The sequence below is a fragment of the Mustelus asterias genome, chromosome 10 (genome assembly GCF_964213995.1).
Source record: "Mustelus asterias chromosome 10, sMusAst1.hap1.1, whole genome shotgun sequence".
Lineage (NCBI taxonomy): Eukaryota > Metazoa > Chordata > Chondrichthyes > Carcharhiniformes > Triakidae > Mustelus > Mustelus asterias.
In genome coordinates, this window is record NC_135810.1 from 89312822 (window position 1) to 89332606 (window position 19785).

Below are 19785 nucleotides of genomic sequence, written 5' to 3' on the forward strand. Positions count from 1 at the left end.
TTCACAGTCGTGATTAATTAGTCTTCTATGGTATTACACATGATTCGTCAAGACCAAGTGCTTATGCAGGTCAAGCAGCATTAGAGGGTGTGGAGGGAGAAACTGGTTTGGAGAGTATGGGGTTGGGAAGGAGGAATGGAGTGAAAGGGAGAGGAGAAGACGCTACTTAAAAGTTATGAGATCACGATCTTTAATTATAATTGGAGACCATGCAATTTTTGCTAAAATTAGGAACTCTTCACCTGATGTGCAATTGCCCCATTTCCACCCACAGAGGTACTCCAACACTCACTTTTCTAAATGCACATATCCCATTTGGGGACTTCCCTAACCACCTCTGCTGTAATACATTTACAAACTATCCCGACTGAGTCCCTCACTTGCTGCTTTCCCTCCTCCCATCTACTCTTTTACCCTCTCATTGCTCCTTTGCATCTTCCATTTGCTCCCTCACCCTCCCCTTGTTTCTCATTCTCCCCTCTCATCTCTCTCCTACACTCGTTCCTCTTACTCCAGTTTTCCTCTCCAAATAACTCATCTTGGCCTGTACATTGCACTTGGTCTTTTCTAGCTATGTTCAATGCCATGGAAGATCAACTAGTCATGATATGAATGGTGATGCAGTGTGGTTGGTTGTTTCTTTGCGCACCAAATTCCCAGTTTGTTATTTTGTAGTGAAATACTATTAAAGACTTGTGATTGATGTCATAATGTAGTTGTTTTCAATGATGGAATAGATGTATTTAAGAGTGATCAAGTATTGTAATATCCTTTATTTGTTAGCTCAGCAATAAGTAATCTATTGCTTTCATTCTATTATCCTCAACAACAAAGTAAGCTTCTTGTTTTACTTGTAATATTGTTTGGAGTTATGCAATGGTGAAACTTATTTTTCTTCAGATTCTAAGAGAACAGTATCTTGGCTATCGGAAAACATTCCTTGGAGATGCTACTGATGTCTTTGAAGCAAGGCGTGCTGAAACTAAGAAATGGCAAAACGCTCCACGTGTCACAACTGGGCCAACTCCCTTCAGCATACCAAATGCAGCGGCAGTTGCCATGGCTGCAACATTATCACAGCAGCAACAGCCTGCTACAGGTCTGAATGTCTTCAAGTTATAGATGAATAGTGTTGAGACAAATATCTGGTTACAATGGGTCATACCCTATAGTGAACAAGTATATTGCTCTTTCTTGTCTTCCTGGATACATCTCCGTGGTCTTACTGCTGTATTAGAAAGCAACTAAGACTTTGTACTTTTTTTTGTATTTAAATAAAATGATTGAGATAAAATTAAATATTGATACCTGCATATAAAACTACTAGATTATGATTATGCAGGGTATACAAAGCAATAATCTTAAAGCTACAAAGTACTTAATCTCTTAAATTGATGTTTCGAAGATCATTACTACAGTAATTTAGAAAATGTGAAGTGACTTTTTATACTGTAAACATGACTAAGAATTTAGTTTGAAGTGACCAGTGAGGCTTTTGAGTGTTGAATTGTCGAGTCGCCAAATTCTGACGAATTGCAGAAAATTTAGAATATTTATTATAATTAATGTTTTTGTTCAAAAAAACTTGATCAAAATATAAATTTAAAGGTTGGCTAATGGGTGAATTTCGGACATCTTTAGTCCCGAGTTGTTTTGGGTTTGATTTTGCTTTAACCCATATGCTTCATACTACTGAAGGACAATATTACATACCATATCCATTATATTTATACAATGAGGTATTTTTTTCCCCATTTATTCAAAAAGAGTGTTGTATAATATATTGGTATAACAATGTTCTCTGCAAGATATGGATTTGTGCTTGGATTCCCACTTGGTATATATTCCTGATCTGAGGTGAAAGGTGACGAGCAGAGGCTGGGCACTTTTCCACAAGGATATCATTTTGAGGAGTGGTTCATTCCAACCTAACTGCTCCTGCAACCCAGTCGACAGCATGGAAAACTTGTCACAGGCCATGGCAGATCAGATGCCCATCTTCTTTTATTGTCAGTGGCACACTGGGTTGACCGGGAATTTTAAAACGGCTGTGTTTGTGTTTGAGTAAAATACTCCTCAATACCCGTTGCAGGTCCTATTCCAAGTACAAATAGGTGCCAGAGGTACAAAATTAAACTGGCATTTTTTTCTTTAAATTGAAGTTTCAGGGATATAATTTTAAGAAAGTACAGTGAATAAAAATACCTTGTGTATATCTTCTGTGAAGGTGCAACAGAAGTTTATACCAGGCAGGTTCTACAATAGTATTAATACATGTAGGTGTTTTTTAAAATAAAATGTAATTAGGCACAACAGAAAGTAAATTATGTTTACAAAAGAAAGGAGGTAAAGGAGTAATTAATCAGTATTAACATGCTGCATTTTCTTATACTTGCACCAATAAGATTCTGCCTTGTTTAACATATTCCAAAGCAGCATTTAAAATGCAAGTAACTGAATTTGCCAATCTCAACCACTTAATCTTTCAGTTTTGTACAGTTTTAAATATTTATTAACTTGTTAACCCCATCCCCCACCAGTAAAACTGGGCGTTTAGTATGTGTGATAAATCAAAATTAAGGTTCTTTAATCAAATGTGAAAAGTAATCATAGAGTATTTGCTGTTATTAACTGGAGTTAACAGCAATATAAACATTTAATTTAAGTTGCTAAGGTATTTACAAAATGAGGCTGCTAGAATAATGTGCAGGTAAGTTCGTGCACTTAACGTGCTAAATTTTAATCAGTAAATACAATTTTTATAACTTTTGCTTTCTGATGAAGCAGTAATAAAATTGTTGTTCTACTGAAAAGTAAGGTGTCTTAATGGCCAAAAAAAATCCACATCTGCCTGGTATTGTAATGTTACAAACGCACTATGCGACACTATTTCTTTTATATACAAACATACAGTGCCACAGTTGCCTTCCGTATAACACTAGATTATGACGCTGGTTTGATTATGAAATCAGTCTTTGTAAATTATATATTATACAATACTGCAATATCTGTAAAATTGTTATGTTAAAATCATTTGTGCGTTTGGCTCTTATCGTTGTTCATTGAAATCTATATGATACAAAGAGACAGTTTCAGTTTACTTGACCTAATATGGGGGCTGAATAATGGGAAAGATCAAATTTGCTTAAAATTCTTCAACTTGAACCATCTTTTAATTAGCGTACTAACAAATATCTAAAAAAAAGTAGATACTAGTATTCCTTATTTGAATATTCAAAAATGTTTTCCTGCATATGAACTCCATTTTTAACTTAAAATATTTTTTGCTAGCCACAGCAATTTTAAAAAAGTATTTTGTATATAATATAAAGTTTATAGTTGTGTAAGAATTGTCAGAAGTGTTAAGATGAAGCCTAAATAGGCACATAAAATGATGCTGTCTCTTTACTTTAGGATTTGATCCATAATTTGCTTATGTTTCCTGGCTTTTCTTTTGGCTTAATTTACAATTTTCTAGTTCTCCGCACCAAATTCTCTCTTTGACACTTAAAAGTCTTCTAGAATATCAGACTACAAAAGCAATATTATGTTCTACCTTTAAGCAGGGCAAAATAAGTAGTGTGTTTGAACTGTGAAAGTATGGATGTGTTTAAACCTACATTTGGAGTGTAAAATCAGTGGTGCCTTTTCGAACTGCGCACGCAAAGAAATTCACTTCTCATTTGTAACTGCCTTGAGAACATGGATGATTTATTCCCTCAGTTTATAAAAGGTTGCCTAATTTCAAACTGTAGTGCACTAAAATTGAGATTATAGCAGTTATGATTTTTAAAAAAATGAAAATTGCATTGTTATGTTGCCATGTAATTGAGATGTTTCAAAACTAAACAATAAATTGAGCCATGAAAGATCTTATTGTCTTGCTTCTTTATGTATTTTGTTCATTTAAAAAATATTACTAAATTGATTCACAAAGCGTAATGCATGTGTAAAATCTATTGGGGTTTGTCACTGGATCTAAGCTGCTGATTTTAAAAAGTAACGTTTAGAACACACCATTAGCTTATGCTGACCATTTGTGTGCTATAGTACTAACACATCTTATGAAATCGTAGGGAGAAAGTAGTTGGTAGAATAGTTTTGATAGGGTTTTATATTCAGTTTGTATACCGTTAAAGTAGATTAATTGGCCTAGACAAAGAGTTGAGTTAAAACTTAAATAGCATGAATATGGATCAATCTATTTTTAACATCTTTTTGGTTAACAATTTTTGGTTCAGTTTTAAACTGATTATTTTTAGATTTTAAGTCTGAACATTACTGTTTGATGCACTTGTCCATTGTTTAAGAATAGCAGGTGTGAAAAGTTCTCATACTGGAGAGTTTTATATATTCAATAAAGCTATATCTAAGAGTAAGGCAAATTTTCTGATCTTTCTGTACTAGGACCGCAACAACCTCTGGGCGTTAATTTTGGAACACCGTTTGTCTCAGGTATTGGAACAGGCTTGCAGTCAAGTGGCTTAGGTTCTTCAACCCTTGGAGGTACCATTTTAAAACCCTTTTTAATGTATAATTTTCCATTTTAATGCTTTGAAAATGTCAGTTTTCAAATGCACTGATCAATTGGTGACGACGAAATAGATCCAAAATACAAAGATTCCTTCTGTAGAACATTTTTTTAAAAATCCTTTTTCTTTAAAGGGGTGTTAGTTATGTTTGTTCTGTGAGAACTTGATTATCACAATAGTAACATTAAATGTTTAAACTGGCTTGATATGTAGCATATCTAGAATTTGGGTATGGAACTGCCTTATTTCCATGTCATTTTTAAAATGGGTGTCACCTTAACCATTTTTTTTAAGGCTTTCACTAAATTTGACGAGTAATCTCCCCTTTGTATTGTGCACAAGTCAATGAGAACTATCAATATCATAGGCTTTGTAATTGTTAATTGACCATATTTGGGCACAATCGCACAACTCAATTAAAAAAAATATCTATATATTTTTGTGATTTTCACAATTTGGCCCTCCATTATCAGGGCAATTTGAAAATTACTTGATCATTTCTGTACCCATTACAAATTTGTGATTTCATTAATTATACTTAATTTAGTTTTAAACATTTTTTTGAAGTACTTTCAACAGATGCAGAATTTATTTAAGAAATCTGATATGGTGGAATTGGCTTTTTAGTCATTTAAAATTGCTTTCTAACTCTAAGGCAATTGCAATCTTTATATCTTCTCCTTATTCCTTATTTCTTTTCTGAAAAACATTACAATCACAAATAACCAACATTAGAGCTGACCAGCCAACTGAAATAAAAGCTGAAAACAATAGAAATATACAACGGTCTGTCAATATTTGAACCGAGGGATAAAAACAACTTAACATCATCATTTGATGATTGGTCCACTATTTATTTTTGTTGTTCATAATTTTCATAATTTTGAATGTCTCTATTAAATCTCTCCTGAAAGCCTTGCGCTATCTAAGGAGAACAACCACTGTTTATTTAGTCTCTCCACATAACTTAAATTCTTTCATCCCTGGCACCATTCTGGTAATTTTCCTCTGCATCCTGTCTAAAGGCTTGACGTCCTTCCTAAAGTATGGTGCCCAGAATTCATTAGAGTAATTCAGCCAGGGTCTAACCAGTGTTTTATAAAAGTTCAGCATGACTTCCTCGCTGCTGCATTCTATACCTATATGTATAAGCCAAGGATCCCTTGTGTTTTTTAATAACCTTCTCAAGTTAACCTCTGCAGGGAATTGTGTGTACACACCACTGGATCTCTGTTCCTGCGTCTTCTTTGGAATGTACAATTTTAGTTCATATTACCTCTCATTCTATCAAAATTGATTACTTCACACTTGTCTGCATTTAATTTCATCTGTCCATTTCAGCAGTTTGTCTGTGACCTCCTGAAGTCTGCTACTATTCTCAATTGTTACTATATTTCTGATTGTGTCATTTGCAAACCTTTAAATTAGGTTCTGTCTATGTTGCCCAAATTAATAACATATATTAAAAACAGCAGTGGTCCCAGCCCCTGGGTGACCATTGCACACTTCCTCTAGTTTAAAGATCCATTCACGACTACTGATGTATATTAGGAATAGCAATGGCTCAAATGATCCCAGAAGACACCACTTAGTACTCTTTCTCCATCTCCCACAGCAGCATAATTATTCTAAATAAGTGGGCTTGGTTTCTATGCTTCAACCTTTCCAAGGTTTCAACTCAATTTCTACAGCTTTAATCATAACTATTAACTATAACAAAATACATTACAAGTGTTTGAACAGGTTAAAATGGACCAGTTGATCTTTTCCTGCCTGACATTTTCATATGTTTCTAATAACTTTATGTGGAGACCTCCCAAATGTCCTTTGGAAGTCAAGGTGCATGCAACATGTAATAGATCTTTACACAATCCTGTTAGGCTGTCTCTTTCTCAAAACAGATCCTCCAGCTCTGAATATAAGTTGACTGTTCCATGCTAAGTTATTATTGTATAAATAATTATACCGTTTACTCTTGGTTTCACTATTTTTACACCAGATTTAAGTAAAACTAATGGATATCTAGTTGCCTGGATCTGTTTTACCTTTTTTAAAATATGGGCATCGTGTTAACCTAATTCCAATTGACCAGTATCTCCCTATGTCCCTTACAATGATTATCAATGCCACACAAATCAACAATCCAATCTCTCTAATTGTCAGGAATAGACACCAACTGTTGCTTCAGATTTATTGGTTTTTGAGCCCTTTTACACTGCGTAGGGCTTTCACTTGATCAGTATCAGCCAATATTTTTATCTTTGGGTTATTCCTATTTTCAGAGGCATATTGTCCCTTGTGAACACTTAGAGGAATTAATCATTCAGAATATTAACTATTCTGCACAGTTTCTGTTTCAAACATTTATGGGGATGAATTTCCTTGTACATTTCTCCACGTTAAATGCCATGCCTTGCAGAAATTTGCCCCTAATTATTTGAAGCTTTTTCTTTTCCCATTTGTATAATAAAATCATATTGGCGCAAGAGGGCGACAAATCCATTATGGCATGTTGTAGAGCCATCTAGTCATTCCCATCCCCAACTATATCCATGCAGCTTGAAAATGTTATTTCCATTCTGTCTATCCATTTTCCTTTTGAAGTGATTGATTGTCTATTCAAATCTCCCCTCACCAACACTTTGCCCAACTCATTCCCAGTGCCAGATCCAGCAACACCTCCATGCCTCCTTCCTAGCTGCACCAAGAACATACAGATCTAGAAAGTTCCAAACATATTTCGGAAAGTCCTCTCTTCATTCCATTCTTATCCCAATTGCCATTTGTGTAATTAAAAAGCTCCCCAACATCACCACTCTATGCTTGTGGTGGTTGAAGGTCAATCTTCTCAATTCCATGACATCACTGCAGGAATTCCTCAGTGTCCAATGACCGTCTCTCCATCATAAGGCCTTAGGTGGGAATGTTTGCTGATGACAGCACACTGTTCATCATTCGCTACTCCTCAGATACAGAAGCAATCCATCTCCAAATGCATCAAGACCTAGACAATATCCAGGCTTGGGCTGGCAATTGGCAAGTAACATTCATGTCACACAAGTGCCAGGCAATGACCATCTCCAACAAGAGAGGATCTAGCTATCACACCTTGACATTCAATGGCATCACCATCACTGAATCCTCCACTACCTGCGGGTTACCATTGACCAGAAACTGAACTGGCTGGGGAATTAAATCACTTCAGATCATGACACTTGGACGGATCTTAAATCCACTCTTCACATAGGTTTATATCTTCATAAGATCATACTTCTCAAACTTTGCATTTAGGCCCTTGGAACAGCCAAAATGGGGTCTGTTTGAACTCCGCACTAATTTCAAATGGCCCAGCAGAATTGGGTTTTCTGTCTGTGAAATTCATACCCTTGCCCCTTCCCCCTCCTGCCAAAAATAGGATCTGCTGGAATTGGGGGTGGGACTTCTACATCCAGATTCTGGTTGCTGTTTTTAGAGGATCCCAACTTGGCAAAAATCTGGGCCTTTGCATAAGTTGTACCATATTTTGGTGAAGTTGGACATTTTAAACTTGGTTTCTGCTCTTTGGTATTTCTGAACTGTAGCCCATGTTGAACTGTTTTCTTTCTGTGGCTGCTGTCCCCCAAAGAGATCACTATTTCCATTTTCTGTATATTGTTAGGGTCACTTGAAAATGCCAAGTCAAGATGAGCACAGCTTCGGGTGACACACTGGATCATGAAGCAATTGCGCATTACATTTGTCAACTCTGACTCCAAATCTGAGTTAACAGCAGTTGATCAGAAAATCTAGGGCATCTCTGCTTCAGTTTATCATCTTACCGTGAGATGCAGACTAGTTTCTGTTCACAATAAAGCAAAAGTAAAACGTTTATTTATTATTATCAAGTAAGACTTATATCAACACTGCTATGAAGTTACAATGAAATTCCCCTAGTCGCCACACTCTGGCGCCTGTTCGGGTCAATGCACCTAACCAGCACGTCTTTCAGACTGTGGGAGGAAACCGGAGCACCCGGAGGAAACCCACAGAGACCCGAGGGGGAATGTGCAAACTCCACACAGACAGTGACCTAAGACAGGAATTGAATCCGGGTCCCTGACGCTGTGAAGCAGCAGTGCTAACCGCTGTGCCACCGCATGAATGATCTTTAAGTTTTTCTTTGGCCAAAATTGTAATTGATCAAATAAATAGCCATTTGAATCTCCTAAAAGCACTTGTAATATTATTTGATAGCGAAGTGCTATCAAATAAGTTGATTTTTTTACTAAATTGTGCAATTTCTTCAATTTATATTGGCACATGAGTGATCATCATTCATTCAGTATATATGTGTTGATTGTGAATTATCTGGTATTCAGTAGAGAACAATTAAATAATCATTGAAAATACCCGATTCCAATATAAATGGACTAGAGGAAAAAAAGCCAAAAACGAGAGAAAATTTAAAACTGAAATTGAGAGAAAAACAAGATGGCAAAGCTCAGGTTTATTTTGAAGTCATTCAGCCTTAGACCTTAAAGAAGGAGCTGTTAGATGTCATCATGCACTCAGTTCTCAAATAGAAGAGGCTTAGTGAAAAAAATCCAAATCTACAGTAGAGAAAATAAATTACAATGGGAAATAAATACATTCATTTTTGTTTCATGTCTTTGCACACTTTTTTTAACCTATTTGAATGGTGTCATGAATGCTCCTCCTGTGGCCAGCAGGTTCAGGCTGAGTGGGACTTGAACCTAGAACGTGCCTACCGAGCCGCAAGACAATAAGTGGAATTTTCCTGTTCCGCCTGCCATGGGAATCGTAGTGTGCGGGGGCAGACCATGCAAAGGTCCATTGACCTTGGGCAGGAATTTTCAGCCTTGGGGCGAGCATGGCTGGAAAATCCCACCCAATGTCTTTTTTCCGCTGATATCAATGGAAAGTGAGGTGCTGAAAGAGGAAGCATTAATTTTTTTTAAAGTAGTGTGTGTACATATGTTTATTAAGTCATTGTGCAATTTTAACCTTTAATACCTTTGGATGTACACATGACAGCAAATTATAAACAGCATGCGAAAGCGTAATTCATAAGGTTTAAACCACAGCACAGTTCAAATTTCCGGGTGGTAATCAGCATCTTTTGCTGCATCATTTTTCCAGCAGTTCATCATCATCTTTTGAAACTTTCAATCGGTTTCATCTGTTAATAATGCTGAAACTGAAAATGATAGCAGTAGAAAGAAAACTTCGAGAAAAATCAAACTCAACAACAAATCACAAAAGATGGAGGTTATATTTAAATCTAAAAATTTGAACTGTATTGTGTTAAAACTATGACATTTGCTTTCATATTTTTTGTCATGTACATCTAATAATAAAGTTACACAAGGATGTAAATATATATTAAATATAGATATACACACTTTTTAATAATGAGAAAGAATCAAGTATGATCGGGATACAAACTCTCCTCGTCTGTAAATCTTGCCTCATAGCATTATTATAATTTCATTCATGTATTGTAAAAATGCCAAGTTTCTGTAATTTTTTTGCCCGCATTCAGATTTTTTCCCCCCCTCCTTTTCCACCAACACATTGCCCAATACCATGCCAAATTGGGGTCATTGTTGCAAACGCTTTGGCACAAACACTTGATTAAAGGTGCACAAATTTCTCATTTTAGTTTTTAACTCCCTTTTAATATATGTTGTGGTGTGCTATTGTGTGTTTTACGAAGTCTTAGGAAAGCTTTTTTTAAGCCTCTTAAATTTTGAATTTACTGGGAAATACACCACATGAAATGGTATTTGAGTTATTTGTTGCGGCTGCAATTCTTAATGGAATTTTGTAAAGTAAAATTGGTTCATTCCTATTTGGTTACATATTAGATGATCTTTCATGTTGTGACTTCTTTAGCACAAATTATATTAAGTGTTCAGTACTTTCTTGTAGGATTTGGAAGTACTTCTGGCTTTGGAAGTAATACTTCAGGCACCACCTCATTTGGATTTGGATCAGCCACTAAACCCTCAGGAAGCCTCAGTGCAGGTTTGTTTGTAATTTTGTATCTGTCAATGCTCAGCTGTGGATAGGATGGTCAGGAATTGATTTGAAGTAACTCATTCTTGCACGGTATAGCAGGAAATGTTTGAGCTTTCAAATGCATTGATGAAAGAAATACAAATCCTGAATCCTGATCTCGTGGCCTAGCTGTAGTTGTACTAAACATTTTGCACAATAGCAAAATTGCATCGCAATGAAACTAAATATACAGATTAACTAGCTTGTAGATTTGCCCTATCCTGAAAATATTGGACATTGTCATTTAAAATAAAACTGCTTGCCCTTTGGGGTAAGTTGTCTCAAAAATGACATGGTGGTATTTGCGAACCTGTCAATTGACCAAACAGCCTATCTGATGGATAAAACCTTTTGTTGAGGACTAGAATTCTTCCACTTGGCTTTAGTGTCCTAATTGGTAGGGTGGTCATGGCTGGATAAGAAATGATAACTTTACCAATTCTCTTCTGGTCAGAATTTGGGTTTCCACCACTGCCCCTTTGTACTCTTGGGGCTCCTAACCTCTTGGCATTTGCACACCTGCATCTAAATTCTCTGAGCTTTTTTAATTATTTATTATTTCATGGGTGTAGGCATCCCTGGCTAAGGCAGCATTTATTGCCCATTCATAATTGCCCTTGTGAAGATGGTGATGCGGTGCTTTCTTGAATAGCTGCAGTCTGTTTGGTATAGACACACCCACAGGACAGAAATGAAGGGAGTCCCTGGATTTTGACCTCGTAATAATGAAGGAAGGTTGATATAGTTCCAAGTCAGGATGGTGTGTGACTTGCAGGGGAGCTTGCAGGTTTTGGTGTTCCCAGGCATCTGCTGATGTTGTGCATCTAGGTGATAAAGGTTGTGTATTTGGAAAGTGCTGTTGAAGGAACCTTGGTGAGTTGTTGCAGTGCATTTTGTAGATGGTGCACACTGCTGCCACTGTGTCGGTGGTGGAGGGAGTGAATTTTGAGGTTAGTAAATGGGGTGCCAATCAAGTGGGCTGTTTTGTTCAGCATGGTGTCAAGTTTCTTAGTGTTGTTGGAGATGCACTCATCCAGGCAAGTGTGCCTTGTAGATGCTGGACAGGCTTTGGGAGTCGGGCGATGAGTTACTCTTCGCAAGATTCCTAGTCTCAGACTTGATCTTGTAGCCACAGCGTTTATGTGGCTAGTCCAGTTCAGTTTCAGGGTGAAGAGTAACCCTCCGGATGTTGATAGTGGGGAATTCAGCAATGGTAATAAACGTCAAGGAGAGAGAGTTAGATTCTCTCTCATTGGAGATGGTCAGTGCCTGGCACTCTTGAAGTGAATGTAACTTGCCACTCATTAGCCCAAGCTAGAATTTTGTCCAAGTCTTGCTTTATAAGGACACAGACTGAACCAGCCTTTTAGGAGTCACAAATGATGCTGAACATTGTGTAATCATGAGCAAACATCCCCACTTCTAACCATATTAAGGGAATGTCAATAATGAAGCAGTTGAAGATAGTTGGACCCAGGACACTGCCCTGAGGAACTCTGAAGCGATGTCCGGGATTGAGCTGGCTGACCTCACTATCATAACCATCTTCCTTTGTGTTAAGCACGACTCCAACCAGCAGAGAGTTTACCCCCTGATTTCCATTGACTCCAGTTTTGCCAGGGCTCCTTGATGCCACATTCAGTTAAATGCTGCCTTGATGTCAAGGAAAGTAACTCTAACCTTATCTTGAGTTCAACTCTTTTGTCCACGTTTGCACCAAAGCTGTAATGAGATCAGGAGCTGAGTGACCCTGGCAGAATGCAAGCTGAACATCAGTGAGCAGGCTATTGCTGTCTAAGTGCCACTTGATAGCACTGTTGATGACAATTTCCATCACCTTTCAATTGAGAGTAAACTGATGGGATAGTAATTGGATTTGTCCAGCTTTTCACAGTCGGGACATACCTGGGCAATTGCTCACTTGGTGAGTAGATGCCAATGTTGTAGCTGTACTGGAACGCCTTAGAGTCATAGAGGTTTACAGCACGGAAATAGGCCCTTCGGCCCAACTTGTCCATGCCGCCTTTTTTTTTAAAACCCCTAAGCTAATCCCAATTGCCTGCATTTGGCCCATATCCCTCTATACCCATCGTACCCATTTAACTATCTATAGAGGCTTAGTTAAGGATTTGGCTGGATCTGGAGTACAAGTTTTCAGTACTATTGCTACAATGCTGTCATGGCCCTAAGCCTTTGCAGTATCCAGTGCATTCTGCCATTTCTTGAGATCACATGGAATGAATTGAATTGGCTGAAGACTAGCATCTGTGATGCTGGAGACCTCAGGAGGGCACACAGATGGATCATCCACTCAGCCCTTGTGGCTGAAGTTTGTTGCAAATGCTTCAGCCTTATCTTTTGCACTGATGTGATGGGCTCCCCCATCATTGAGGATGAGGATATTTGTGGAGCCTCTTCCTCAGTTAGTTGTTTCATTGTCCACCACCATTCACAACTGGATCTGGCATGACGGCAAACCTAAGATCTAATTGATTGTAGGAATGCTTAGCTCTGTCTATTGCATGCTGCTTATATTGTTTAGCATGCAAGTAGTCCTGTGTTTCAGCTTCACTAGGTTAATGCCTCATAGGTATTCCTGGTGCTGTTCCTGGCATGCCCACCTGAACTCTTCATTGAACTAGGGTTGATCCGCTGTCTTAGTGGTAGTGGTAAGAGTGGGGGATGTGCTTGGCCATAAGATACAGATTGTGGTTGTATACAATTCTGCTGCTGTTGTTGGCCCTCAACCATGGAATATATATTTCTGAGGCAAGACATTTATTTATATAATATATATATAATATATATATACACGTCAGGCAAGAAAAAGTCTTCTGTGTGGATTTCTTGTTTAGATTTGGTGGCGACAAGGAGAAATAAAAGAATATAGGAACAGATTTTGCAAATGGGATTAGGATTGCTGCTGATGTGGCAAATAAATGCAAACCATAACTGTTTGTACAAAGAGTCTATTTCTGTGTTGTAATTTCTATATAATTCCACATAATTAAGCATGGTGATGGGTTTATATTGGTGCTACGCACCAAGCTGACCAATAAAATTTCTAACTACTGAAATATGTTTTCCTCTGTTTATTGTTAGCGAAATGTCAGCCTTTTAAATGGAGGGTGTATCCTGGAGATTCATTTAATATCTATCCCGAGTTGTACACTTGTTTGTTCTTGTAATTGGTAATATTTTTAATGTATAGAAGAGTTTAGGTGTTACTTTTCTTTGCAATATCTGGAGTTTGGTAAGTATCCTGTATCAGAGTTTTATTCTGACAGCTTCTAAGTTGTGCTATTGCTTTGTCGTCTTCCATTTGAGAATTTGAAGCCCTTGATTTTCTTCTTGATTCAGCTCAGCAAACACTCATCTATGATTGAAGGTTCATCACCATATGCCTAGCCTCCTGGTCAGGTGTTTTTCTACAGTAAAAGAAATGTTGATAAGTGGTTTCCCAGCATTGCTTGCTGGTTATTGCTTTCCGCTTTGGGCGGCTCAGTCACTGAAATTCGGAGACTAACAAACGTGCAGGATTTTACAACTTTTTAGCTTGGAGGTGGAAAAGATCATCTTTCCATGAATTTTTGAGGAAACCTTACTGCTCAAAATCGCTGTTTTCTGTAATTTTTGCTTTTAACTCTTAACCCTCATTGCTAATATGTGCAGTGAAATCCCACGGGTCTCTTTACTTTTTAAAGAAGATAGTTTTCAGCTTGTGCTGTTAGTCTGAAACAAACAGCTACTGTAATAAAACTAGTCAAATGTCAGAGGTACCTCTGTTCAATTGCTTATTATTGCTATTATTCTTTATACCAAACTACAAATAAATACTCTGTGCAATTTTTAATACATCTTAGATCTGTTCTTTAAACTTTCTAACTTCTTTATCACATTTTCTCCTTATCTGTATCCTCTCATTTAAAAAGGGAGTAACTTTCAAAAATGTGGGTTTGATTTGCTTAAAATCCACATTTCTAGCAACTTTTATCCAGTCAAAGCCAGAATAACGATGCATGACAATAACATATAACAGATCAAATCTAATGCAAATTTGTATATGAAACGGGTCTAAGAAAGGTATCTGACAGCTCATGTAGCAATAGCAAGCCAGAATAAATAAAGTTATCTCCAGCACAATGAGAACTAATGGCGTGGGGCAGAATGTGATGGAAAAGCAGAAAGTGAGGCAGAAGACTTGAGTTTGAAAATTGTGAACAATGTTATATGAATGCTTACCAGATTTGTACCAAATTTCTTTGACTCCTATTTTGCAGTTGTTTCCCTCTCTAGTACTTTACCAAGTTATTAAACTCTTTCAAATAAACATGTTAGCATCCCCATCCCAAAATGACATGGTAATTTTGTACAAGCATATTCAGCATCCTATAACATTACTCACAAAAGGCCCTATTTGTCTTCTTATTTAGTACATCCAATCTGGGTTATATTCCTCAAGAGGCATTGTTGAAAGTTGATTAGTCCATTATAGTTCAGAAATATTCCTCAGAGTAGATGTTTTTTCAGTGATTGGTTTCATTTTCATCTTCAGCCAAAAGTTACTAATTGGACAGCCATTTTCTTGACACTGAAATATTCTTTTGAGGAACACTTCGGATATATTAAACTGGAAACTGCTATACTTATAGCAGAAAAAGTCTGGACAGTTTACCATAGTAGTTCAGAGCTTTATAGACCATCTATCTATGAACAAAATTTATGCTAAATTTTCTATTTGTTCCCACACACCATAACAATTTTTACAAATTTTCTTCCGGTTAGGAAAGGCATGTTTTCTTTCAAGTTGTTCATTGGGATAAAATTAACCTTTTGTTTCTTGAGTAGTGTGTATGTTGATCAAAAACAATAGATTGAAAAATACTTATCAGGGATCTTATTGGGATTCAACATATTATGATTAACAGTACGATTTCCTTTTTTTTAGTTGAATTTTAGATTTAGCAGCAAACGCTGATATTGAAGATACTCGTGTGACTGAGGGTCTATTTTTAATTTGTTTTTCACAAACTTATTTTCCCCTGTTGTTCCCAAAGGAGTTGATTTTTTTAGTCTTGCTATACAGCTCCATGAGCTTTTGGTGTCATTTTCATTGCACGCCCAGGCGATGTTTGTCAGCCACATATTTGACCCTCACCCTGCCTGTGATCACACATGCAGATTCAGCAGGAATCTGAATCAGCAGAACTGGAGGGGAACCTTGGCTGATTTATTTCACCTCCCTCATCCATGGTAGCATTTCGGCCATCCCTTTGGCTAAGACCAACTAACTCGGCACATAACTGGCACCTCCCTGGTCTGAATGAAAACCCAAAAAAAGGGTAAAGAGATCAGACCTTCCTGGCCTGTGTGGCTTAGTTATACATTCGATAAACTTGTTGACAGCAAATTCCAGGTCATTATGTCAAGTATTCAAAAATTGAAATGAAACCAGATCCATAGAATACTGAAAGATAATGGTCGGGATTCTCTATGCCTGGACACGAGCCCTGTTCTGGCCACTCGAGGGCCATAATAGGATTTACACTGGGAGATCTCAGAAAGAAATCTTCCTTGCCTCCCGCCAGTGGCGTAATCAGGTTCACACCCAGTTGGAGCACAAACATGATCACCATCAATTTTAATACATTTCACATTGTAATTTCCAGGGCCGTCAGATGTGTCACCCCCCCCCCCCCCAACCCCAGCTTTACGCTGTATCGCTGTATCTCCCGGAGGTCAGATGCTCTGCCCACCAACGTGATGTCATGCTGGTGGGAATCACTACTGCTATGCAGCAGTTGAGATGATCACTCTGGGGGCAGAGAGGCCAGTATGGTGTCCTGGCAGTGCTGATATCTGTTGGGGGAGGTGAGTAGGGCCTGTCTATAAGTCGAGATTGAGGTGCCCTTTAAAATTGGCGCCCCAACTTCTATGGAGTCGGCCCTGCCCTCAAGATTGAAGGTACAGAACATGCCCCTGCACCCCCCATGCTTTTTTTTTGACAATGTCAGAAGATCTGAAAAAAACCTAGTTGCTTCTCTGGGGAGAAACATACCGATTCTTTGTCAAAACCCGACAGTTTGCCATTTTTGGAGAAAATTTCACCCAATGTATCTGTGTGCTTTTTAGAATGCATTTGTAATGTATTTGCTTTAAACATTTTGTATTCTTGAGCCAAGCTTATTCAGTTCTATGATTTCATTTTTAGATCTTTAATGTGTAGTAGTATGGAAAATCCCTAAATGGACCTTAACCTGTTAATATTTCACAATCACAATGATTTGCTTCGATGTTGTCAAATACTTCATGAGTAGTTTTTTGTTTTTATTTTCTTGTGCAAGGCTTTGGCAGCTCATCTACATCTGGATTTAACTTCAATAACCCTGGGATCACAGCATCTGCTGGCCTGACCTTTGGTGTGTCCAATCCTTCAACATCAGGCTTTGCCAATAATCTAGGGGGACAGCTTCTGCAACTGAAGAAACCTCCAGCTGGAAACAAGCGAGGCAAAAGATAGGGAACTGTCAACGTGGGAAGGGGGATATATTTTCTTAAATTAGGCATGACTCATGTGGTTCTATGTCCTAAATATTTTTTTTACTAGTTGTAGATACAAAACTACCGACAAATAGAACGTTTATATTTCAGCAGGTGAGCTTTAATTAGAAATTCCTCAGTTTCCGAAAGGATTCTGATAGTGATCAGTTTTAACAATTGAAGATTATATTTTTGAAAGTAAAGCAAGGTGGATCGTGTACCTGGATAATTTCATAAATACATAAATGCATAGTGTATCTGTTTTCTACTTCAGGAATTGGTTACAAATTTATCTAAGAACAGCTGCTATGTAAGTGAGTTTGAACCATGGGTGCTGCAGATGTCTGCATAACTGCAAAACTCATTTGTGTAAAGTCAGTGATGTACAAGTTTTAATATGGAAATTCACAGCTATCATAGCCTTTAAACATTGCACTTTTTATACAATAGGTACTGCCCAATATTTGTCTGCAGTTGAGAAGAAAATAGAATGTCATACTTTTGATGATGAGTTGTCAAGGTACTTTGGATGAAAGCTTTAGTAGTGGTGACTTTCCTTTAACACATAGTTCATGTCTATTTTTATAAGATTGGAGGAAACAGCAAGGAAGTTGAGATTTGTTGGATTGAATGAAGTTGTTAGGGAATGTCACTGTCCTGAATTTCATTATGTACGTGTTTGCATGAGGACCTTCATTGTGCAGACTTGACCTGTGATTCATCTTTCAGTGACTTTTGAAGGCCAGATCTTTTGAAAATTGTTTTCTTTGTGATTTCACATTATTTATACATTTGTTTCAAGAACTGTGTAGTGAAATAGTCACTAATATGACAATGTATTTGAAGACTGTTGTAAGTTTTGGCTTCAAAGAAAATTGAAATGTATTTGGGGAAAATGGTAATTTGGTTAAAATAAAATGTCTTTCACAAGTCTTGTCTTGCTGTACTTTTTTGGGCCTCCTGCTAAAACTGGGGATAATGATACTGACTAGACACCCAGTCATTATAATAATAGTGGTCTTGTGCAAGTTCACTTGCATTTTACCCCTTTCAGCATATTGCTTTAAGAAAAGGAAAATTGCCACTTGGGTTGTTTAATGTTTGTCAGAACTCCAGTACATGCTGTCAAAGGCTTTGACACATCTTTCTCCACATGCAGACCAATATAAAAATGTATTTCCCAGGAAACAGTCAAAATTATTTCAATTCTGCAACATTAATCTTGGATCAGTTTGAAATCACTGAATTATATCCTTTTCTTAATACATTTTCATTGGATTGCCACAATGGTATAACTTGATGCAGACAAATCTTGCTCATGCTTTTGCATTTGTCCTGTTACAGTTAGTGACCGATTGTTTGGATTGGAAATTCTGAAGGCCATCCCAGAATTTACACTCAAGATCTACAAAAAGGTCACAAGTAGTCTGTTTCCACAAAAGTATCTTGAATCCAGGGTTTAAATATCTAAGTCACTCCGTAAGAAGGTTAGAGAATTTTGCAGTTCGGTGACGAACATCAGTTGCTGATTTTCTTTTCTCCTTTGTTGACTCAAGATTAAGACACAGCAGGAGAAAGGCTGGTAAACTTGAGAAATCCAAATTATTATAAGGGAATGGGATCATTGTGAAGCTAATTCCCAAAATGAAATGATCACGGTACCGCATGTTATGAACAACTTCCCTTGCAGAGAATTTTCTCCCCTGCCATGCATTTTCCTCCTTGCTCTCTATGGGAAAACATACAGACCTGCTCAGCAAGCAGTTCCCTCGACCCTGGAGCAAAATATCAGAAAATTATTTCAAGAATCACAGGATGTGTGCCTTCATTATTTTTATTGTATGCTTAACCATTTGGAACTGCCAAAGTTATGGGAAATGTAAGCTTGTTTCCCCAGGAGCTGAGTAGATTATTTATAATGGAAGAAAGCACGAAGCATCAGACTGATACTTTTGAGGCAGGTAAATCCAGTAAAAGCATAATCAAGTTGCTATTTGTTCCCTCCAAGTGGTTATTTAAAGTGCACCTATTGACAGATGTTGAGAGCAGGTCAGTCCCATCCTTTTTACTGCGGGTGTGGAGCGCAAGAGAGGCTGGAGAGAAGAGGACTTGAACTTTTAAAGTTGAAAAGGGTTAGATATTTAATTAGGCTTCTAAACTACAGAAAAATTGCCATGACAGTAGGAAAGCATCAATATTGTAATTGTCAAAGAAAAAAGTGAGATTGTGCCTGTTATGGAAATAAGAAACCCAATCAAGCCCCTACAGAAGAAACCAGATGGTCAAATTATTCATCGTGAGCCTCCAAAGAGTTTGGGCAAAGCTTTGGCTGGAAGCCAAGGTCTAAAATGTCAGTTTCTGCATATTTAAAGTTTAGTTTTTAGTTTAATTTATTTGTGTCACAAGTAGGCTTACATTAACATTGCAATGAAGTTACTGTGAAAATTGTGGCAAACTATAAGAATTGTCCCTAGATCTAGATGGCAGACACGTGCAATCGTCACAAGGGGCTCTCCTGTGATTTCATTTTGAGTCTCTGGGATTAATATGAAATATATCTCTACTCATCTATATATCACCTTTTACTTATCTAAATTATTGACTTGCAATAGAATCTCAAAGAAAATGAGCACTAGATAAATATAGTTTTTAT

The 19785-nt window shown here is 37.3% G+C and overlaps 1 protein-coding gene across 4 annotated transcripts in view; it reads left to right on the plus strand.

The window, feature by feature from the left end:
• Positions 1-18062, plus strand: part of nup58 (nucleoporin 58) — a 48098-nt gene extending 30036 nt beyond the window's left edge. The window contains exons 13-16 of one of the 4 annotated variants that reach the window (XM_078222147.1): positions 901-1099; positions 4408-4506; positions 10464-10559; positions 16937-18062. In XM_078222147.1, the coding sequence (XP_078078273.1) occupies positions 901-1099; positions 4408-4506; positions 10464-10559; positions 16937-17112 (570 nt within the window). In that variant the 3' untranslated portion in view covers positions 17113-18062. Of the gene's footprint in view, positions 1-900; positions 1100-4407; positions 4507-8190; positions 8391-10463; positions 10560-13952; positions 14124-16936 lie in introns of those variants that run through there. The other 3 variants (XM_078222149.1, XM_078222148.1, XM_078222150.1) reach the window with 3 other exon arrangements.
• Positions 18063-19785: the final 1723 nt, after the last annotated feature.